The following is a 25,100-nucleotide window of genomic DNA, read 5'->3' as shown; positions in this document are numbered from 1 at the left end:
TCACCTTTTTGTACCTCCCCCTTCAAGTTCCCAGTTATTCAGTATTTTCTATGAGTTTTCTTTTGCACTATTCCTGCTCCATCTCAAAACTTCCCTTCGCCTCTCCACTTCCAAATGTTTTATCCCACACCTGGATCACTGCAGCAGCATCCAAACTAGTCTCCCCAACTCCTCGTTCTTTTCCTTTAATTTATGCTCAGAGAGGGAAAGCTGTGCAACTTGAAATTCTATTATTCTGTTTTCCCTGCGTGAAACAGAACCTTGCATTTCAGTGAGAAAGGTTCTTGGCTCTCCAGAGGAAATGTAAGAAGAGAACATTTCGAGCTCCAGATAGCGACCAGACATTGAACTTGGTGCTCTCCACGCATCCTCCATTCATCCAGACACCTGTGAACCTAGTTATTCCCATATTTAAAATGCAAAAAGTGAGCCTCAGAGAGCGTATGTAATTTTCTTAAAATCACACAGCCAGTGAAAACTGGGGAGAGGGTTCGATCTCAGGCCGGTCAAGATCCAGAGCCCACGTAACCAGCATGGTTTGTGTAACTGAACGTTGCCCATGCCACTGATACTGTTATTGATTGCTATTACAAAAACCTCATGACTGGAATGTTACTATTTCTCTGAAGAGTTATATTTAAACAAATTCAGAATATTAGAATCTGGATTTTTACAATGTTTTTCTTTTAATTGCTCTTTATATGATTTGTGCAATTTCTTCCATTTGTGCAGCTATCACCCAAGTATTAACTGTCCTGATGTTTATTATAAATACCAGACCGTATGCAGTAGTTATAACAAAGATCAGTATCAACTTTTCTACTCTGTCAGTATTATTACTTCAGTTAAAGTTAATACCATGAAGTCTTAAAGATTCCTAGTCTATTCAATTTTATATATTTTCAAAAAGATTAAATGTGTTTGCAAATACTCTGGGAGTTTAAGCCTGCCCCTGAATTGTTTATAGCGTTATTACTTCTCAAGGACCCTGAAGGTCCATAGTAAACTCATAACTTCAAACTCTGAGAAAGCTGGATTAAACTAAACCCTCCAATTCCTTCACTGTGTCTCTAGAAAATTTTATTTTCAGTGATTTTGCTACAGCATAAAAAAGTAAAGCCTCATAGATTCTTTTTTTCTTACATTTCTATAAACCCCTTCATGTGTTTATTTGAAGAAATCTTGGCAATTCAAAAAAAAAAAAAAAATCAACCTGGCCTGTGTAAAGTAAAAGTGTTTACATCATTCTGTTGAGTATTCTTACAAAAGTGTACCCTTTAGTGGTATATTTATTTATGAGACATTTAACAAAGATATGATGACACTTCAGAAATTCTGAAGGGAACTCTAAGAGAGGAAAACAGTATGCTCTGTTAAATGGAAACTCACTTGAAATAAATTACATAATTATTAGGGGAGACTAGAAGAAAATCAATCACTCTCCCCAAAATAATTCTTTCTTAGAGGTTAAAATGAAAATGAAGCTAAGTATGTATACCCTCTTTCTTTATTGGTACTAAATTATTAGCTTAACTTTTGCTTCTGTGATTTCTTTTTTTTCTTCCAGTTTTATTGAGATACAATTGATACACATTCAATATTGTGTAAGTTTAAGGAGTGCAGCATGATTTGATTTACATACATCATGAAATGATTCCCACAATAAGCTTAGGGAACATCCCTCATCTCATATGGATATAAAATCAAAGAAATATTGATATAAAAAATATTTCCTTATGATCAGAATTCCTAGGATTTATTGTCTTAACAACTTTTATGTTTATCATGTCGTATATTATGTCCCTGGTACTTATTTAGAAAGTTTGTACCTTTTGACTGACTTCATCCAATTCCCACTCCCCCACCCCCCACATCTGATAAGTACAAATCTGATCTCTTTTTCTATGAGTTTGTTTGTTTTTTGAAGTATAGTTCGCCGTTCAGTTCAGTTCAGTCGCTCAAGTCATGTGCGACTCTGCGACCCCGAGGATTGCAGCACGCCAGACTTCCCTGTCCATCACCAACTCCCGCAGCTTGCTCAAACTCATGTGCATCCAGTCAGTGATGCCATCCAACCATCTCGTCCTGTGTCGTCCCCTCCTCCTCCCACCTTCAATCATTCCCAGCATCAGGGTCTTTTCCAATGAGTCGGTTCTTTGCATCCGGTGGCCAAAGTATTGGAGTTTCAGCTTCAGCATCAGTCCTTCCAATGAATATTCAGGACTGATTTCCTTTAGGATGGACTGGTTGGATCTCCATGCTGTCCAAGGGACTCTCAAGAGTCTTCTCCAACACCACAGTTCAAAAGCATCAATTCTTTGGCACTCAGCTTTCTTTATAGTCCAACTCTCACATCCACACCATGACTACTGGAAAAACCATAGTTTTGATTAGATGGACCTTTGTTGGTAAAGTAATGTCTCTGCTTTTTAATATGCTGTCTACGTTGGTCATAGCTTTTCTTCCAAGGAGCAAGTGTCTTTTCATTTCACGGCTGCATTGTATAACTGACCTACAATACCATGTTAGTTTCTGTTACACGACTTAGTGATTTGATGTTTTATATGTGTTTCTGGAATTTCTTAAAGCATTAAGGCTTACTAAATTTCATTAAAGTTCTTCAAATAATTCAGCTATTCTTTTAGGATACTTGAAGAGGAATATTTGATGTCAAGAAAGGGCTTTTGCCGATGTCATTATTATGGCCTTATCAAATTTCTGGTTCACCAAGGATATTTTAATCTCCTACTTTACATACAATATCAATTACTTTTTCCAGAAGAAATGTATACTGTTTGATAAAACTTCTTTTTAAGATAAGATTGATAATATGTATTTTCAGCCCCCATATCTTCTTTTAAGGGATGTTTTCTCTCAAATAAGAATCCTCAGTCTTGGGGGGGGGAACTAGAAGAACTGGAGGAAGGATTCTTAGTTTACTTTTGTTTCTTTTGTTTCTTTATTTGTTGTTTCAATAAGAAAGAGAATAATGTTAATAAGATGAAAGGAAGTCAAATGGCACTTGACCTCTAACGTTGCTTGTATGTTTTATTTTCTACAATACCGTAAGATAATTGATTACCCCTACTTGGCAAATAAAGAAATTGAGGTTTGGTGAAGCTGTGTAACCTGCTGGGGTGCTATAACTAATGAAGGGCAGCACTAAGATTGAGCCCAGAACTTCTAAATTTGTGCTTCCTCCATGACACTGTCATTCCCCATCCCCGATATTCCCTGGTAAACACTGATCGTTTTATGTTGTGGGTTTGACTATCTTTATTTACCTTTAAAAAAATTTTATCAAAGTATAGTTGATTTACAATGCTGTGTTAATTTCCGCTATATGCCAAAGTAATTCAGTTATACATGTATATGTATTTTTTTCATATTCTTTTCCACTATGCTTTATCACAGTATACTGAATATAGTTCCCTGTGCTACATTAATAAGACCCTGTTACTATCCATGCTATATATAATAGTCTGCATGTGCTAATGCCCAACTTCCAATCCATCCCTCCCTCTATGGCTCTCTTTGAACATGGGAAAAATAAGATTCTTTTCTCACTGTATACTTAATGAAACACTAGACTCTCCAGATCTGAGTGACTTCAGAGTGATAAGGTCATACCTCTGTTTTATGAATTACTATAAAAATAAGATCTCATTATTAACACCTTTATCCAAAGACTTTTGTACCTTTCGTTACTGTTGTTGCTGTTTGTTTCGTCGCTCAGTCCTTTCTGACTCTTTTGTGACCCCACAGACTGTAGCCCACCAGGCTCCTCTGTCCATGGGATTTACCAGGCAAAAATTCTGGAATGGGTTACCATTTCCTTCTCCAGGGTGATCTTCCCAACTCAGGGATCAAACCCATGCCTCTTATATCACAGGCGGATTCTATACCACTGAACCCCTGGGAAGCCCTTTGTTACTGTAGTCATGTTTTTTCAAACTCCAAACTGTGAGATAAAGACCATCACCTTCCTGGGGTTTCTGGACCCAGAGGAATATCACTAACTGGGGAAGTTTGCCTCAGCCTTGGTGTTCCATGTCTTTGTTGGAGTTTCATTTTATAGGAGCTCCCTTGGTGGCTCAGATGGTAAAGGATCCCCTTGCAATGCAGGAAACCCAGGTTTGATCCCTGGGTTGGGAAGATCCCGTGGAGAAGGGAATGACCACCTACTCGAGTATTCTTGCCTGGAGAAGCCCATGGACAGAGAAGCCTGGTGGGCTACAGTCCATGGGGTCGCAAAAAGTCAGACAAGACTGAGTGACTAACATACACACAATCATATCTATTCATTTCATAGATATGATTGATTAAGTCACTGGCCACATGGTTGAAGTCAGTATCAGAGTCTCCTCCCCTGCCTAGAGGTCAGGTTGATATAAGCTGGCTCAATGCCCCAACTCTCTAATCGGATGTTTGGTCTTTCAGGCCTGGCTAAATTCTGAACTGAGTCATTTTGTTAACATAAATTCAGATCTTTGGTCTCAGGAATCCACTATGAATAAAGGACATTCCTATCACTTAGAAAATTCCAAGGATTTAGGGCTTACCTCCCAGCAACCAGGGATGATGAAGACCAGCCAGTTTTTTAGTTATACAACAGCTGCCAACAGAGGATGATTTTAAACTCATAAACCAAATCTAAAAAACACCATGATCATCACTGAAGATTTTTCACATACCAGCCAGCAAACAATTTATATTATGAATTAAAGAGCACACTGAAAAACTAGAAAGAAATCTAGTAGCCAAATCTATAAATACTAACCAGATTTATGTAAATATGCCTATCACATTTTAGGGTGTTATCACTTCCTTAAATATGTAAGAAGAAAATTATACATGTTAGTTTAAGATTAGATCATGGATTTAAAATAGTGCATTTATATTTAGCATCCAAATATGAGACTATTTCTAAACACCACAAGGATTATGTCAAAAAAACACAGAGTTTTAAATCTGAATCTTAGTGATTACTTGCACAACCCTTTTAATTCACAATTGAAAAAAAAATGAAAACTCAGCTTCCTTTACTAAAGGAGTTATTTGTTTTAAGATCTTTCATTACATAGCATGCCAGAAATACCATCATTTAATCACAGGAATGTGTTCTAATATTTACACTCTTAGCACTCAGTACCAAACCTAATTCCCTAACCTAAAGATAAATCCTGACTTGCCTAGTTTGGTTCTAGACGAAGAAGGAAATACGATTCCTTTAAATAGTAACTTCACATATATTGGGCCCCCATCAATTCCATTTCTTACTTCCCTCCCCGAGTTACAGCAACTGCTACAGGACCACTCCCAGAGCCAGAGGCCTCACAGTTTCTCATAAGCTAAAAAGTCACGTGTCGATCATTAGTATTACCTTAGGAAAACACTCTTTAGACGTTTTAAAATTCTTCTCAAATTCAAGGGAATGTGTGTGTATGTGTATATACATGCATATGTGTATGTATATGTATATGTCTTTTAGTGAAAAGGTTTTAATTCCACTTCTCCAAACAAGCTCCTATTATCTGAAAAAATGCATTATTTTCTGTGTGAAATAATAGCTTATACAGCCACAGCTTTTAAAGAAGCCAGTTTAAAAACCGAAGCAAACCATTTTCTTCTAGAAACAACTCCAAAATATACTACTAAATATAAACATAGGTATACTTTATTGGAAGCCCATTTTATCTGTAAATGTAAATTCTCAATACTATAAGATAGTTAAACAAAGCATTAACTTCTATATACTGAAGAAATGGGACATTCTAATCCAAATGAACTCGAGAAAAGCATTTAGAAGTATTTTGAAATTACTTTGTAATGAAGTTTTAGATTTTCTTCCAACTATAGAATGTAGAATGTTTGTTTTTGTTTTGTTTCAGAGTGTCTGCTTGATTTCCTATCATTGTGCATTTTTTATTACATTAGTTCTTATACTTGCTAATCTGAAAAATATGGAAATAGACAGCAGATTTTTAGGTCATTAGTGGAAATTTAAAATGTTCTCTTTAGAAGGATTTAAATAGAGGAAAATATTAAAAGTAAAGTACCATTTTTGAGTATACACCTGGACAAAACTATAATTCAAAAAGATACTTGTACCCTTATGTTCATAGCAGCACTATTCACAGTAGCCAAGTCATGGAAACAACCTAAATGTCCACTGACAGATGAATTGGATAGAGAAGATATGGTACCTATATACAGTGGAGTATTACTCAGCCATAAAAAAAAATAATGCCATTTGCAGCAACATGGATGCAACTCAAGATCATTATACTAAGTGAAGTAAGTTAGAAAGACAAATACTATATGATATCACTTATATGTAGTTTAAAATGAACCTATCTGCAAAACAGAAAACAGTCTCACAGACACAGAGATCAGATTTGTGGTTGCCAAGGGACAAGGAGGGAGAAAGAAGAATGGACTGGGAATTTGGGGTTTGCAGATGCCAACTATTATTTAGAATGGATAAACAGCAAAGTCCTACTGTGTAGCTGCTGCTGCTGCTAAGTCGCTTCAGTCGTGTCCGATTCTGTGCAACCCCATAGACGGCAGCCCACCAGGCCCCCACATCCCTGGGATTCTCCAGGCAAGAACACTGGAGTGGGTTGCCATTTCCTTCTCCAGTGCGTGAAAGTGAAGTCGCTCAGTCATGTCCGACTCTTCCCGACCCCAAGGACTGCAGCCTACCAGGCTCCTCCATCCATGGCATTTTCCAGGCAAGAGTACTGGATAGCACAGGAAACTAAATCCAATCTCCTGGGATAAACCATAATAGAAAAGAACATTTTAAAAAAGAATGTATATATGTATAAAACTGAGTCACTCTGCTGGTACAGCGGAGACTGGCACAACATTGTAAATCAACTACAATTTTTAAAAAGTAAAGTACCATTCTTGATTACTAGCAAGAATTTAAATAAGAAATATTACCAAGGATTTGTTGTTGTTCTTCAGTTGCTCAGTTGTGTCTGACTCTTTGTGACCCCGTGGACTGCAGCACACCAGGCTTCCCTGTCCTTCACCATCTCCTGGAGCTTGCTCAAATTCATGTCCATTGAGTCAATGATGCCATCCAACCATCTCGTCCTGTGTCGTCCCCTTCTCCTCCCACCTTCAATCTTTTCCAGCATCAGGGTCTTTTCTAATGAACTGGCTCTTTGCATCAGGTGGCCAAAGTATTGGAATTTCAGCTTCAGCATCAGTCCTTCCAATGAATATTCAGGACTGATCTCCTTTAGGATGGACTGGTTTGATCTCATTGCAGTACAAGGGACTCTCAAGAGTCCAACACCACTGTTCAAAAGCATCAGTCAATCAAGGATAGTAATAAACAACTATTTCTTCAGGAATGAAGTTACCATGTTTCTCAAATACATGACTACCAGTTTATTCCTTTTATTCTTTTGGTTTTGAGAAAGTTTTTCTGAGAAATAACACATCACTTTTTGCTTAATAAAATTGTGTTATCTTCATATTTGCATGTGGAAACATCCGAATATACGATTTAGGAAAATCTTGAAATTTTAAATTCTATACAGTGTAAATATAAATTCATAATAATAAATGTTTATTACTTGAATAATAATCTTTAACTGTAGTCTCAAAAGTGTTTTGAAGTATTACTTTTATGGGTGTTAATTTTATAGGTGTTAAATTTCTCTGCGAGTTACCATATGTCCATTCTGCAGAGAACTGACAGTTTGAGATAATTGAGAGAGTAAAAATTAGAATTGGAGGGAGGTAGTCAGTATCAGTTCACACACTTGTTCATTAATATTATTGGAGTGCTTGTTGTTGGCAAGACACTGGGCTTATAGCAGTGGGTAAAACAGAACCCAGAATTCATGGAGCTTATTGTTTAATGAGGAAGAGAAACATTAAGAAACAATTATATGGGACTTGCCTTGTGGTCCAGTGGTTAAGAATCCACCTGCCAATGCAGGGGACATGGGTTTGCTCCCTGGTCCAGGAAAATCCCACATGCTATGGAACAACTAAGCCCACAGGCCACAACTACAGAGCCCGTGTGCTGCAACTGCTGAGGCCCTGGTGCCTAGAGTCCGTGCTCTGCAAGAGAGAAAGCCTGAGCACAGCAGTGATCATGACACATGACCAAAACAAGTGAATGAAAAATTGTAAAGTACTTATTAAAAGCAAGGAAATAATTATATGAAGGAATATTCCCTTACAACCTGTGCTGTGTACCATGAAAAAAGATGAGCAGTACTAAGAGAAGTCTTAATGTGGACTTAGTTTAGATTGGGACTTGTCAGTGGAGGCTTCTCTGAACATATCACAAATAAAGGAACTAAGAGAGATATCAAATCTATCTAAGTGAAGAGTTGGAGTAGGGAAATTCTAGTCTGGCAAGATCACAAGTGGGAGGATGCTGAGGGTGGAAATTGCTTGGTGACTTTCAACAAAAATTAACGTGATTAAAATACAGTAAAATGTGGAGGGTGGTACAAAACCAGGCAAGAGAGAGAAGCAAAAGTCACACCGTGCAAGATTCACAACCATTCTATGAATTTTGTATTTTATCTTAAGTGCCAAGGAAAACCGTGGAAGGATTTTGAGCAGGACGTCACCAGGTCATATTTGGGTGTTAAAGTGTTACTCGGCTGCTATGTAGAGGATGGATTGAAAGCACACAGAGCAGAAATGGGTCGAATGGTTAGGAGGCCATGGAATAACATGGCAGGTTGGATTAAGGGAGTGATGATGATGCTGATTTTAGAACTGGAGAAAAGTGGATAGGTTTCAGATTTACACTAGAGACATACTGATAGAACATGATAATGACCTAGATTAAGAAAAGAATGAAGAAACCTGTCAAGAATAGCCTCTGTCTTTTGACACAGCAACTCATTGGTTGATAACTGATCATGTTATTTAGTCACATGGAGGAACCCTGGGGAAAGAGCCTGTCTGGTAGAGCTCGAGAGGTGGAGTTGAAGAGTTCAGTTGTGAGACTAATTAATCCCACTTGTGTTCTAAGTATTTAACATACATTTTATAGTAACATAAACATAATCCCCAACTTTTTGGCCCATGTCCTCTACTAGGGAAATTTTGATTACAGATGCTATATCTAAGATGCTACTTTCAATCAACGATTAATGAAAAGAATAAGGAGAATTAACTTTTTAATCTAAAATGTCTACTCTCTTAGACTTTTTGACCCAGATTCCAAAATAATAGTGTACTTAATTTCAAATTAAAAGATCTGGAAAAGGAAAAAAAAGATTGGAAGAGATCAGGAGTTTAGCATAAGGAATAAATCTTTTGAAACATAATAGACTGCCTTCCAGAACATATAACCTGCAATCTTAGCCCAGACTTTTCTGTGCAATAATATTTCAGGTGTTCTTCCTGGTATTGAATGCAAATTTGGGGGCCAATTTATATTGCCTTCATCTCTTTTAAAAGAGACCACCTACTAAAGAATGCTCAGTGATTCACAGGCTGGAGCCACATGGCATTGGTTGAGGGTAGACAGATCAGGGGTCCCCAAGTCCACAGTGAAAGCAGGAGAAAGGGCCTATCTTTTATTGACAGACAAAGGGTGGCCCAGTAGTTTCATAATTCCACATTATAGCTGAGACACAGATTTGATCCCTGGGTCAGGAAGAGCCCCTGGAGGAGGAAATGGCAACCCATGCCTGTATTCTTGATTGGGAAATCCCATGGAGAGAGCAGCCTGGTGGGCTACATACAGTCCACGGGGTCACAAAGAGTCCGATATGACCGAGCACACACACACCACTAGCTTTTTATCATGGCCATGGCCCAAAACTCAGCTTCAAAAAGATACATCGTCCATGGGCATGTGGTACTATCTAGTGTAATCTAGTTAATATCATTGAGTTAAGGAGGATGATAGCGTATTTAAAAATGGAGGCAGGCCAATAATGACAACAGTACTAAACGGCAGTCATTGAATGTGCATCGTGTTTCAGGAGCTATACTCAACGCTTTCCATGTATTATATTACTGAATTTCTTCCAAACCCCTTGTGAGGTTTACAGGTCATAAATCATTCTCCAAAGACCACATAGGTGGTAAATGCTAGAGTGAAATGGCAAGATCTGTTTGACTCCAGAGTGGAGTTTGCCTCAGTGCCTCACTGCATCAGCATACAAATCAAAGATGAGATTAAAGAACCTCAGTAGTTCTTTAGAGATAAGAGCTAGAACTAAAAACAGAAATTGTGGTATGTTGGTTTGCAAATATTTGGGAATATTCTGGCTTTCCAGGTGGTGCAGTGGTAAAGCATCCGCCTGCCAATGCGGGAGATGCAGTTCAATCCCTAGGCGGAAGATCCCCTGGAGAAGGAAATGGCAACCCACTCCAATGTTCTTGCCTGGGAAATTTCCCAAAATAAGGGGAATGTCTCTGCTGTATTGGATGGTCCTTTCCTAACACGGTGTTCTGAAGAGATAGCTGACCACTTACAGGTATTTAAAAACTACCTTGAGCTTTCTGTCAGCATAATTTCTCACACATTTGAGATACTTGAATTTTATAACATCACTCCTGTCATTGTGAATTTCATTCTTGCTTCCTCGTATACCCTTTTAAAAGCTGTTTACCTGTAATTGTTCACCATTTTCCTTTAAATTTCTGTGGTTGAAATTCACTTGCTTTCCACTGGTCCATTATCACTACACCCCTGTTCTTAAACCACTTTAGATAAATATTTCACTGACTTTTTCTAACACAAAGTATATGTTGGTAATTTTTAGTTGAAAAAAAAAATGCCATAGCTTGAGTTTTTAAAAACCAAGGGGGAAAAAAGAAGTATTTCAATTCACTTTGTAGTGAAATTCAATTTTTTTTGGTTAAAAATGATTTTATTCCATGTTCTTCACATTTATAGTGTTTCTATCAAGTGGTCAGTTGTCAATCACATTTCCCCCCCTTTAAAAGTTTTTGTTTGGTTTTGCTATTTTTAAGACTTTATCATTGCTTTTAGTTTTTACAGCTTTGCTCTGTAAATGTCGATTTTTTTAAAACTTACCTTGCTTTGAAGTTTAACAGATTTCTTAATCTGTTAAACTTCAGATCCCTGTACAATGTACAGTATCCCTTCAGTTTTGGGAAATTACTATTCACTATTTCTTCAATTGCTGCTTCTGATTCTAAATGACATAATAATAATTGCCTGCTAATATGCTTGGAGAAGGCAATGTCACCCCACTCCAGTACTCTTGCCTGGAAAATCCCATGGACAGAGGAGCCTGGAAGGCTGCAGTCCATGGGGTCACTGAGGGTCGGACACAACCAAGCGACTTCACTTTCACTTTTCACTTTCATCCATTGGAGAAGGAAATGGCAACCCACTCCAGTGTTCTTGCCTAGAGAATCCCAGGGACGTGGGAGCCTGTTGGGCTGCTGCCTATGGGGTCGCACAGAGTCAGACACGACTGAAGTGACTTAACAGCAGCAGCTAATATACTAAAGTCACTTCAGTTGTGTCTGACTCTTTGTGACCCCCATGGACTGTAGCCCCCCAGGCTCATCTGTCCATGGGATTCTCTAGGCAAGAATACTGGAGTGGGTTGCCATTTCCTTCTCCAGGGGATCTTCCCAACCCAGGGGTCAAACCCGTGTCTCTTATGTCTCCTGCATTGGCAGGCAGGTTCTTTACCACTAGCATCACCTAGGAAGCCCAGATAATAATTGCCTAGTTATGGTAATTTCTAGCAAAGATGCAAATACAGTGAAGAACATGGAAATTCCCTTCCACCCTTCAGAAACACAAGTATAATCCACTCCATCTCTCAGTCCACCCATTCTCTTCCTCACAGCAACGGTGTGGCAGCTCCCTTTCCAGCATCCTAAACTACAGCTGACTGAGCTGAGTTCTGAATGATGAAGACTTACAAGTTAAGAGAAAAGGGGTATTCCAGTTAGGTAGATAAAATGTACAATGTACAGCAAAGATGTAAAGGGAATCATCAGAAATTAGGGTGGGGAGATGAATGCAAATAGGATGCAATGCAAATAATCTACGTTAGGTAGGTTGGGACCAAATTTTGAGAGCCTTTTCTGCCGTACTAAGGAATCTGATAGATACTTAAGGGATGACAAATCACTGGCAACCCATGAGCCTTCTGTGCTTAGGTGCTCAGACACTTCTTTCACCTCCTATTAATATTTAGGTTGAAAAGCAAAACTTGCCATGCCTTTTCCATTTTATCCATATCCATTTGTAGCATATTTCTATAATTCCTGATACTATGGTTCTCTGTATGTGAAATTGTGCTTTGGTATGAAGAAAAACCACAACTAATTCAAGTCTATTTGGGTGGAACTTTTGAAAAATACAAGTAGAAAAATAAAATATCATTTAGGAGAAAAAAAATACATGTCTGCCACTGAAGCTATTCTTCTATTAAAAGGCATTTCATGTTATACGCAAAAGACACTTAGCATTAGTGGGCCATCTGAAATGAAGAAGAATAATTACAATTATACAAAGTTGTCTCAAGCCCCCTCCAAAATAGCCCAGTTGTCACATAGATTTATGTTTGGAATTTCGAGACTTGGTCAGGACCAAGTGAATAGAAGGAGGAGGAGCTGGGAGAGAAGGGGGACAGAGAGGGAGTGTGAGTGTTTAATTTAGAAAATTTTTAAGCTGGATTCATTTTATATACCAAAGCTGGATTTCAAATCGACTCAGTTTCCAGATTGTTAGGTTCTTTCAGTACTTCCTACTTCACTGTAACCAAGCTTTGGCTTCAAAGAAAATTGGTCTATAAAATTTTTACTGCATTTTCTAGTCAAAAGTGTGTGCTTCTACCATGGCAGGGGACACTGTCTGTTACTGGCCCTCTCCTTGAGAAACCAACAGAAATGCGGGAAAGTTGGTAGAAACTGGGATACAGGCAAAGTAAAATCCTGTTAGCAAGTCTAATGAATGCAGAGTGTGTTCTGTCCCTCTTGGAAGCGTTGGTTTTATTTTGTGGGAAGTACTGAGTGTTCTTTACAGTAAGTGTTTGTCATGTAAGTTACTGAGATGGTGAGGAGAGAAGAGGATGTGGCCGCTACAGGATACAGTGAATGCAGGCTCTTTCACGTTATTCATTAAAGTCGCCAGTCCTTCTCACCACCTCTTAATACAAACCCATCATCATCGAGACTGGTGGGATGGCTGTCGGGCTTCATGAAGTCTAGAGGTCTTCATGTTCATCACTTTAATTTTACCATATAATTAAGTAATGATGGACTGAAGCAAATGTATTTATAGCATATGTGAAAATCCTGGGGTAAAAATAGGATGCCGATCAATCTTCCCACATCTAACGAACATCTGCTTGGTCTTAGGAGCATGGCATTCCTACTGACATGGGCTATGCAGTGGCCCCTCACCATTCAGGCGTCTATCCTGTACATGTTCAGCTATATGAAGCCTGGAAGAAGGTTTGGAATATTAGAATCACCAGCACTGAAGAATATCCACACCTGAAGCCAGCTAGATACCGGAGGGGCTTCATCCACAAAAACATCATGGTGAGCATCTGTGGTTTGGGTAGGGCACACCACATTCTGCCAGAAAGAAGCAAAGAGAAGAGCGACGTATTAACAGCTTAACAGAGGGAAAGCTCCATGCAGCAGGAAGCATAGTTTTCAGATCCAAGCGAAGGATGTTTCAGTTACAGTCACTTTTTTTTCAGTTCTTCAAACATAACTTTAAAGTGTTATTTTACTGACACTACTGCTAATAAGCAGGCACTGATGTCAAACCACTAAGGAGACATTACATCTAACTTGCAGATAATTTATAGAAGCCATCATTTCTTCAGTTACTTAGCATGTAAAACTAACACCGTCTCTCTGCATATTAACCATGCCACTCTTTTACAAGCCAAACTGTCCTCTTTATCAATGTCAGACTAAAAAAAAAAAAATCTCAGGTATTTACAAGAAGCCACATGTCCTGCATAATTATTAACAAGTCATAATATAGAGTACAAATGAGAGATGATGTTAAGTCATTTGTTATCTATTGTCAAATTCTCTCCGAAGTGTCTCTATTTGGTTTTGTGTTTTTACACTGGTGACAAATATATATTGTCAAAAGATATTGTTACTTAATACTTTGTGAGGCCTCTCAAAGTAAGTAATTAGGAAAAAATCCTAATTTTTCCCCAAATCAGAAGGTCTAAAGAGTACTGTGGTGTTAGGCATAGGTCTCCTGATTTAGACACACGTTTAGACACACATTTAGATCACACCCATGTTCTGATCATCTGGGTTTTGATGATCTGTCTACAAATCAAACTCATGAAACCACCTCAAATGAAACCTATTATCTTCCCTTCATTCCAGCTATTGGTCCTGCTATTCCTAATTCAGTTTTAGCGATTTGAACATTGCACTACCCACCCCATGTCCAATCAAGTCTCTACTTTCCATCAATAATTCCTTCATAATATTGTAATATTCACTACCTATCTCTTTCTGTAATATTTATTGCCTTTACTCTTATTTGTAAACCACAGGGCTGATTCCTATTTCATCTATTTACAGCTTCTATCCACCCCCTACCACAGTCCATCCCATGGACAGTGCCAACCTTTTAATCCTAAAATGCTGCCTTCACCTTGACCTTCCTAACCTATTCTTTCCAGTTGTTTCCACACCCTTTAACTTGCTCTGCAGGGACCTAAAAACAATTTAAACTAAGTCTGCCTTTCTAGCTCCTATTTTCCCGTAGTTAGCACAGACTCACTCCAGCCAAAAAGATCTGCAGCAGTATCACTGTGTCCATACCTCTGTCACCCTTTCAACCTTGGAAGACTTTCTGACCACTCTCTACCTATTCCTATTCCATTTATTCCTCAGTATCAAGTCCCGTATCTTATAGAACATGAAGCACCTTGGTGTATGTCTAGCAGTTCAACACCTGGGTCCGGCCTACACTGGTCTTATTCTCCTCTGAATTCCCATAACATATCATCTTGTAACTCCACTGGGAACATAAAGACTTACCACATTTCAAGCTGTTTGTGCCCTAACTGGAGACTATGAGGCTGCAGTCCTATTGTGTTATAGGGCAATTCAGAAGGAACTGATGGAAAACCAAGACATCCCATCCTAATCCCTGGTTGTTAAATGTGACTCTCTGAAGAGAGCCAGAAACCTCAAAGCAATTAGATTACAGACCTGCTTATTTACTTACTCTTTCTAATGGAGATACCCACTGGTAGAGACTCCCACCAATCCTCCCAGCAGCCTCATGGGTGGCATTTACCAGGAACGCTTATTGGCAGTTGCTCTGGATTCAGGCCTTGCTTGTGCATGCGTGCTCAATTGCTCAGTCATTTCTGACTCTTTGCGACTCTTTGGACTATTGCCCTCCAGGCTCCTCTGTCCACGGGATTTTTCAGGCAAGAATACTGGAGAGGGTTGCCATTTTCTCCTCTAGGAGATCTTCCTGACCCAGGGATTGAACCCACATCTCCTTCATTGCAGGCAGATGCGACCCCATGGACTGTAGCCTAACCAGGTTCCTCCGTCCATGGGATTTTCCAGGCAAGAAAACTGGAGTGGGTTGCCATTTCCTTCTCCACTGAGCCATCAGGGAAGCCCTAACTCAGGCCTTACATATAGGATATTGGCTTTAGGTCCATTAGCGGAGATTCTTGGAGAAGGCAATGGCAACCCACTCCAGTACTCTTGCCTGGAAAATACCATGGACGGAAGAGCCTGGTAGGCTGCAGTCCATGGGGTCGCTAAGAGTCGGACATGACTGAGCGACTTCACTTCCACTTTTCACTTTCATGCATTGGAGAAGGAAATGGCAACCCACTCCAGTGTTCTTGCCTGGAGAATCCCAGGGACAGGGAGCCTGGTGGGCTGCCATCTATGGGGTGGCATAGAGTCGGACATGACTGAAGCAACTTAGCAGCAGCAGCAGCAGCAGCGGAGATTCTTGTGATTATGGTTTTCATAACCATCTCCTAGTTAGTTAGGATCAGCAGCTATAAGGTTTCCAGGGGCTTATCAATATATGAGAGTTTGAATTTGATAGTGTTACACTCCCAGAAACAGTTCTAGAGAGCAGAATGCCTAAAACCTCTCTTATTCCTTATCTAACACAAGAGAGCTATTTCCGGAAACATGTTCAGTGTCCTGTAGCACTGGAATGAGGGAGCAAAGCAATGGGATATTAGCCTCCTACACACTCATGGTCTCCTCAGCCTCCTTCGGTGGCCCACTGACCCTCCTAGGGCTCACAGTGACTCTCATCCTCTCAGCAACCATGATCCTCCCCACAGTTGCAGGGTAAAGCCTAACACTTCCTCTTCCCTCTGTTCAAATACACTTCTGTCTCTCTCCATTGCATAGAATCAGCTAGATAATCAAGTCCCAAAGTTGGCTCTTTATGTTACCACAGTTTTTCAAGCAAGATATTCAAACTAAATCCTAAAAGTGACTCAGAATCATGCATATTTAAAATGTAAAATTAACCTGGCATTTAATTACATGTAGGCATTTCATTATTTAGCTTTGGGATAATTCTCTCTACCTTCCATACACTTTAAATCCTTCTTGAATATAAAGGATATACCATTGTGTTCTCCCACCTGGACTTGCATAGAATTTTGAATTGGTATTTGTGAAATAACTGCTATTTCCAGGAAATTGTATTTCTATAAGTTATTAAGGAATATATTTGATTTGGTTAGAATATTTTGGCACTTAGTTCTCTTTTGTTGTTGATTCTGTGTATAACATTATGAGAATATATAATGCTTTTAAACATAAACATCATCAGAGCTAATACTCTGCAATTAATCTGAAGTTCTCTGAATGATCTCATCAAGATAAAATAGCTTCTAAGGATATAACTTTAACCAGTTTACCAAAATAAATAGGATATGTTCAGTTTTGATTTACACAGCAATATATAATATATTGATTGAGCTGAGAATCATGTTTTCTAAGAAAACTTTCAAGGACTAGATTGAAATTTATTATAATGCACATTCAAATGAAAGAAAAAGAGCCAGTATATTTCTAGGGAATTGCAAAGCATGGGGAGTCCTGTACAGTAATATTTTGACAACACTAACTGAACCAACTGTGCTTTAAGAATCAAGACAGAAAAAACTGAAGATTGATTACTTAGGACAATAAGCTGAAGACTTGCCTTTTTAAAATTCTGTAAAACTTGTATCTTTCCTAAATATATTCATTTATTTTCTACCACTTCAAGTAAATAATGATAAATGCAGATGATAAAGAGGTCATTAAATAAAATTTAGCTAAAGATTATACCAGCTTGCACAGCTTTTGCTCACCCTTTTAGAATTATACTGCCATTTTACCAGGAAAGTCGTAAGAATTTGAAAAAAAAAAATCCTTATCATAAATATGTGTAATTGAAATAAATAATGGCTCTATATACAAAAGATAAAAGAATACTTTTTACTAAGTGACCTTTTTATCATTTTGTTTGTGATACATTATAAAAATTGCTAACCAAATGCATAATCTCTTTATTTCTCTTGGAACTGGCAGTCTTCAGACTTAGAATCTGGGGCTGTTACTACAACCTACAGTGGTCCTGTCAGAGTAGAGCAGAAACTATGACTTGTGTCTCAAATATTTGTTCTAATTTAAAATGTTATTTCCTAAGACTCATATTAGGTTACTAATTGACTTCATTTTCTAATGCATGTGTAGAATTTGATAGAAGTATTATCCTTAAATTTTTTGCCGTACTAGAATTACAATGTATAGCACAGGCAAATCCAATATGTTTAAATTTCATTTTTACTTTTTTTGTTTTATTTCATAAGATGCTGGAACATACTAGGTTTCATAACAGAAGTAATGACTTGGAGATTTAAAATAGATAAGTGGCTAAAATAATTCAAAGTCTGTCTTAGTTTTCATATAGTTCTTCCACTGTCTTCAGTATTCCTCCCATAGTGATCTCATCCCCACTTTCCAAATTATGAAGGAATTGGGGGATGAAGGATCTCAGAGATAAAGAATCCACCTGCAATGCAGGAGACTCAGGTTCGATCCCCGTGTTGGGAAGATCCCCTGGAAAAGAAATGGCAACCCATTTCGGTATTCTTGCCTGGGAAATCCCACAGACAAAGGAGCCTGGCAGGCTATAGTCCATGGGGTCGCAAGAGTTGGACATGACTTGGCCACTAAACCACCACAGTAAAGAGTTGAATAATGATACCAACTTTATCTTCCATGAGGGAAGAAGCTATGTCAGCATATTAATTGATTGAAGGGAATTTTTTCCTTACTTGTTCTTTCTTCCTTCAGGTTCTTCCGAGACAAACCTGTGGGCTTTTCACTCACACGATTTTCTATAAAGAATATCCAGGAGGTCCTAAAGAGCTGGACAAGAGTATTCAGGGAGGTGAACTTTTCTTCACTGTGGTCCTCAACCCAGTAAGTACTTTGAGCTTTTCTTCAAATAGATAATGAAAAGTGACAAAACAGATGAAAAACAGGCCAGGGTTTTGGTAGTTATCAGCCAAGTCAATATGAAGGCTCAGTTATAAAACAGTAATTAATAACTAAATGGAACCACATTTAGTAATGGGGGCAAACTAATTCTTCAAGTAGTAATGAGATGAGGAACTTACAGAAGAACCAAGGAAGGGCTCTAGCAAGCCCTTCTCTGCATTGGAAAGTGACCAAAATTCAGATATTCTTGCTTTTATGCAGAATAAAATTTTCACCTATGAAACTCTTTTGTTCCTAATGGGACCAGTTTTTCATTTAGGTGACTATACCTCTATTTTTATCTTACTTAAAGTAAAAGTAGAAGTGAAATGGGAGAGGAATTAGGTAAGCAAATATGGTCATTGCTGAAACATTCATGTTAGTTCTTGTTTTGCTCTGTCTCAGGCCAGGGCAGAGCAGCCTCTTCTGTCGTGCTACTACTATTCTTTCTCCTTTACTTCTTAATAGCAAGGTGCCAGCTCCCAAAGGAACCATTTGTATGTATTTCTGTTTGAGGCAAGTGTCATAGAGTTTATGAGAAATAACTAATGGAAGTAAGGTGTATAAGGAAAAGAAGGGATTTTTATTTCCCTTCTGAAAATCACTGATATAAAATGTAAACCTGTGTTTGTTTATTGTAAATTTGTCCCTAATGTCAGCAATATTCAAGATTTTTTTAAATTTTATTTTATTTTTAAACTTTACATAATTGTATTAGTTTTGCCAAATATCAAAATGAATCCACCACAGGTATACATGTGTTCCCCCTCCTGAACCCTCCTCCCTCCTCCCTCCCCATACCATCCCTCTGGATCGTCCCAGTGCACTAGCCCCAAGCATCCAGTATCGTGCATCGAACCTGGACTGGCAACTCGTTTCTTACATGATATTTTACATGTTTCAATGTCATTCTCCCAAATCTTCCCACCCTCTCCCTCTCCCACAGAGTCCATAAGACTGTTCTATACATCAGTGTCTCTTTTGCTGTCTCGTACACCGGGTTATTGTTACCATCTTTCTAAATTCCATATATATGCGTTAGTATACTGTATTTATGTTTTTCCTTCTGGCTTACTTCACTCTGTATAATAGGCTGCAGTTTCATCCACCTCATTAGAACTGATTCAAATGTATTCTTTTTAATGGCTGAGTAATACTCCATTGTGTATATGTATCACAGCTTTCTTATCCATTCATCTGATGATGGACATCTAGGTTGCTTCCATGTCCTGGCTATTATAAACAGTGCTGCGATGAACATTGGGGTACACGTGTCTCTTTCCCTTCTGGTTTCCTCAGTGTAAAAAATGTAATTCTCCAAATGAGAAAAAAAGTTCTAAGAACCCTCTCTTGACCTTAATTTTACCAGTCTTGCAATCAAAATTGCAGATATTTTTCATTGTCTACTAGTATTCAATAGCTAACTATTTCTCAGCTCCTAGAAAATGAGATAGAAGTAAGTAAGGGTAACTCATCTTTGGGCAAAATCAACACATATATCCAAAAAGCACTATAGTCTGAATTTGTATGGCATTTGGCCTTTTGGAAGTTTATTAACCTTCCTACTGGCCAAAATATAAATAATTCTGATTTATATATCATAAATAACCTGGTTCTCTATCTTCTTTACAAATAGAAGTCTCTTTGGAATCATCTCATATGGTTTTCTTCTTTTTTTCCCTCAGTTCAACCCAAAGAGTTAAACCAATGCCTGATTGTAAACTGAAAACTCAGTTAAAATATTCTTAATATGGTAACATTATCACCATAATTTTAAGACTCCTTAATCTACAATCTGTAAAATTCTAATGTTTTCTATTTCCTTTCATCAAAGAGCAGTGGGACTGTGAACAGGTAATCGCTTATTTGATTTTTTTAAACAACAGTTGCTTTGGCACTTAAGAAATTCTTAGTAGTATTGTAATTTCAGAACTTTCTAAACCAAATTAGTTGTATTTAACATAGAAGAATTCAAAACTAGATCATTCATGACCAATTGTTGTTGTTGTTCAGTTGCTAGGTCGTGTCTAACTCTTTGTGACCCCATGAACTGCAGCATGCCAGGTTTTCCTGTCTTTCACTATCTCCCAGAGTTTGCTCAAACTCATGTCCATTGAGTTGGTGATGCCATCCAACCATCTCATCCTCTGTCACCCCCTTCTCCTCTTGCCCTCAATCTTTCCCAGTATCAGGGTCTTTTCCAGTGAGTCAGCTCTTCACATCAGGTGGTCAAAGTATTGGAGCTTCAGCTTCAGCACCAGTCCTTCCAATGACTATTCAGGGTTGATTTCCTTGAGGATTGACTGGTTGGATCTCCTTGCAGTCCAAGGGACTCTCAAGAGTCTTCTCCAGCACCACAATTCGAAAGCATCAATTCTCCAGTACTCAGTCTTCTTTATGGTCCAACTCTCACATCCACATGGAATGTGGAAAAACCATAGCTTTGACTATATGGACCTTTGTCAGCAACGTGATGTCTCCACTTTTTAATACACTGTCTAGATTTGTCATAGCTTTTCTTCCAAGGAGAACTGTCTTTTAATTTCATGGCTTCAGTCACTGTCCACAGTGATTTTGGAGTCTAGGAAAATAAAATCTATCACTGTTTCCACTTTTCTCCCATCAACTTGCCATGAAATGATGGGACCAGATGCCATGATCTTCATTTTTTGAATGTTAAGCTTTAAGCCAGGTTTTTCACTCTCCTCTTTCACCCTCATCAAGAGGCTCTTTAGTTTCTCTTTGCTTTCTACCATTAGGGTGGTATCATCTGCAAATCTGAGGTTGCTGATATTTCTCCTAGTGATCTTCATTCCAGCTTGGGATTCATCCAGCCCAACATTTCACCTGATGGACTTTGTAAATAGGCAGGGTGATAAGATAAAGCCTTGATGTACTCCTTTCCCAATTTGGAACCAGTCCATTATTCCATGTCCAGTTCTAGCTGTTACTTCTTGACCTGAATACAGGTTCCTAAGGAGGCAGGTAAGGTGGTCTGGTATTCCCATCTCTTTAAGAATTTTCCACAGTTTGTTGTGATCCACATAGTCTAAGGCTTTAGTCAATGAGGCAGAAGTATATATTTTTTTAATTCCCTTGCTTTTTCTATGATCCAACCAATGTTAGCAATTTGATTTCTGGTTCCTCTGCCTTTTCTAAATCCAGCTTATACATCTGGAAGTTCTCGGTTCATATACTGTTGAAGCCTAACTTGAAGGATATTGAGCATTACCTTGCTAGCATGTGAAATTAGCACAACTGTAGAGTAGTTTGAACATTCTCTGGCATTTCCTTTGGGATTGAAATGAAAACTGACCTTTTCTAGTCCTGTGGCCACTGGTGAGTTTTCCAAATTTGCTAGCATATTGACAACAGTACTTTAACACCATCATATTTTAGGATTTTTAAATAGCTCAGCTGGAATTCCATCACCTCCACTAGCTTTGTTCATAATAAGGCTTCCTAAAGCCTGCTAGGCTTCACCCTCCAGGATGTCTGGCTGTAGTGAGTGACCACACCATGGTGGTTATCTGGGTCATTAAGACCTTTTTCGTACAGTTCTTCTGTGTATTCTTGCCACTTCTTAATCTCTTCTACTTCTGTTAGGTCCATACCACTTCTGTCCTTTATTGTGCCCATCTTTGTATGAAATGTTCCCTTGGTATCTCCAATTTCCTTGAAGATATCCCAAGTCTTTCCCATTTTATTGTTTCCTCTATTTCTTTGCATTGGTCATGTCCGATATATTTACAAATATTTATTTTTTACTAATTAAAAACCGTATTATTATCTTAACTGAAAAAAATCTCATAGTAAAGCTTATGTTAATCTTGAACACTAATTTGGACTAAACTAACTGAACAAACCCTTCAAATGTTTAGCAAAGTTTGCTACTTTTCAGGCCTTTATCAGTAACCTTTGGCAAATTTGTCTTGCTGAGGAGATTCACAGGGAATAAACAGGAGAAAAAAACTTCCCAAAACTTGTTCTTTTCTGATTCAGAAAACCTTCAGTAGACAATTACTTTCAGATAAATCCTGGGATTCAAAATAAATGACAGACCTTGTTAGATACCAAAATATATTCAAGGAATCCAAATTAACTTCATCTGGCACGCAAACTCCAATTTTTGGAAGCAACTGTAGTTCCCTAGAGACTTGCGGTTAAGACGCGCGCTTCTAGACTCAGCCCACGTCTTAGCCAAGGAAGGGCTACTATCATTAGTTAGCAAGGGCTGCTGGCAGAACGGAGTGAGGAGTGTTTCCCACGGCCTGTTTCCCATGAGTTCTCCATCCCGAAATAAAATGTCTGGATAAAGTTTGTGTTAAAATTAAGAAAGGTCCTACTGTATAACACATGGAACTCTGCTCAGTGTTATATGGCAGCCTGGATATGGAAGGGGAGTTTGGGGGAGAAGGATACATGTATAGGTATTGCTGAGTCCCCTTGCTGTTCACCTGAAACTATCACAACATTGTTAACTGGCTATGCCCCAAAACAAAATACAGAGTTTTTTTAAAAAAGAAAAGAAGATGAAACGTCCAGGTACAAGTAGGCATGCTAGTAATTTAGCACATGACACTTTATAAGGACTGAATGAGAATGAGAAATTCTGATAGAATCAAGTAGTTATTAGCTACAGGAAAGAAAAAAATTATACCAGATTTGAAAGATAGTAATTATGAGCTTCAGTGATACTCCAGACCTTGATAAGAAGTCGTATTTCATATGTGAATGAATGAAATTTAGTGTCCAACAGTGGGGTAGGGGTACTACAAGAGCAAATTGTGTTCCCCCCACAGTGGAATGCATTCAGCCATTAAGAAATACATTGTATAATAATTTTTAATGATATAGAAAATATTTATATTTAATGAAAAAAGTAAGTTATTAGAAAACTAGATGTGAGCATGCAACTAAACTAGAATGAATTCAGCAGAATGTTAACAATGGTTGCCCCAGATCAAAGAGTAAAGATGATTTTCGCTCATTTGCCTAATTTTTATAGATCTACATTGAACATGTATACTTTTAAAACCAGCACACACACATAAAATGTTACATTAAAGACAACAATAATAAAGAATTATGTAACACTAACAGTGAAGGATATAAAATGTAATTATTTATTTAGTGATATATCAGAGGGAGAATTAGTATTTACTCATTGCAGTTGTTCCCTATCTGTCCCATGTCACCTAACACCTGCCTCGCTGCACAGTTATTTGTGTACATATATAGCACCTTTTCTCCTATATGAGAGGACATTCTTGCAGAATGACCTATGTGTCTTTCATTTTTGTGCTTCCCATGGTATCTGGATTAATGTTTTAAATCTAGTAAGAGGTCACTAAATGTTTTCTAAATGATTAACTAAACGCAAAAATAGCTATGTTTTAGGACCATCGCTTGACTTAGGGGCATATCCAAATGTGAGTTACAATAAGCCTGGTTTTAATATAACTACATTCTAGCAGATTCTCTGCTTTCAAGAGAAAGAAATTCAGGATCCAGGAAATTTTTACGGGGCCCTAAATGTTTGGCAGGTTTTTACAAGTGATGATGAATTAGCCTGACGTGGAACAATGGATAATTAAAGCTGGAAAGAACCACAAAATTCCTCTACTTGATCACCCAATTTTAGACTCAAGACCACGCCTGTGTTTTTCTGAAGAGAACCTCAGCCTTCGTGACTCTGGGTTTGGTGCTTCCACCACTGCAACACACTGCTTCTGCACTCCTGGGTAAACTGGCCTTGATGTGATGCACGTCACCTCTGAATAGGACTCAGTTACCTGGTACCAGGAAAATGTGCAAATGGCTTAAAATTTCTGGCCATTGTCTAGAAAAAGCAACCCATTTTTTGAGTGAAAAACAAAAAATAAGTGCTTTTGAAAAAAAGCTATAATATGCAGTTATAGCTAAGGAAAAATGTCAAATGTACTTTTAAAGAACTATGAATAATAAACTATATATTTTTGTCTTAAAACAATAAATCTTATTAATATTACGTGTAACAAAACATTTAAAACAATTTTTGTTCTATTAAATTTAGACTTTTAAATTTGCAAAGCCAAAAGACACTTTATTTCATTTGTTTCCTACTTTCCATATTAGCCCTATTTTTCTATCAGTGTTCTTCATGACTAACTGGTATTATATAATTACTTGCCACTGTGAAATTAAGAATAATCCAAGAAAGCATATCAAATCTTTTTGATTCTACAGTTAAGAAAAATAGGAATATTGTAAATTCTCAACTCATTGAAATGGATATTTTTAAGAAATTAGATATTAAAGAAATGAATATTGTGTTATTCTTTGTTTAATCCTTTCATAGTTTCACATAACTTATAAACAAACAAAAAATCTTTAACTTGGAAAAAATTAAGCCTGGCTCCTACACACCTTTATGGTTTCTTTTTTCAATAATCTCATATATCCACCTTTCACGCCACGCATACAGAAGAATTTGTAGTTCCCTATATAGGACCTGTTATCTCATTCTCTGCCTTCAAGTGCCTCTACCTCAGCTAGCATACCTTCCAGAAAATCTGAGCTTATTTATCATCTTTTTATAGAAAAATTCCCCCAAC

The 25,100-nt window shown here is 37.9% G+C and overlaps 1 protein-coding gene across 1 annotated transcript in view; it reads left to right on the top strand.

Moving 5' to 3' along the window:
• The window catches only part of NDST3 (N-deacetylase and N-sulfotransferase 3), a 114,719-nt gene extending 89,901 nt beyond the window's left edge, over positions 1 to 24,818 (top strand). Inside the window, exons 5-7 of the mRNA NM_001077961.3 lie at positions 13,348 to 13,533; positions 18,319 to 18,447; positions 24,051 to 24,818. Of these exons, the coding sequence (NP_001071429.2) occupies positions 13,348 to 13,533; positions 18,319 to 18,447; positions 24,051 to 24,080 (345 nt within the window). The 3' untranslated portion in view covers positions 24,081 to 24,818. The remainder of the gene's footprint in view (positions 1 to 13,347; positions 13,534 to 18,318; positions 18,448 to 24,050) is intronic.
• The last annotated feature ends 282 nt before the right edge of the window (positions 24,819 to 25,100 follow it).

The sequence above is a fragment of the Bos taurus genome, chromosome 6, assembly GCF_002263795.3.
Source record: "Bos taurus isolate L1 Dominette 01449 registration number 42190680 breed Hereford chromosome 6, ARS-UCD2.0, whole genome shotgun sequence".
Lineage (NCBI taxonomy): Eukaryota > Metazoa > Chordata > Mammalia > Artiodactyla > Bovidae > Bos > Bos taurus.
Note: the sequence above shows the minus strand (reverse complement) of the source record. Positions and strands in the feature narration are given on the sequence as shown.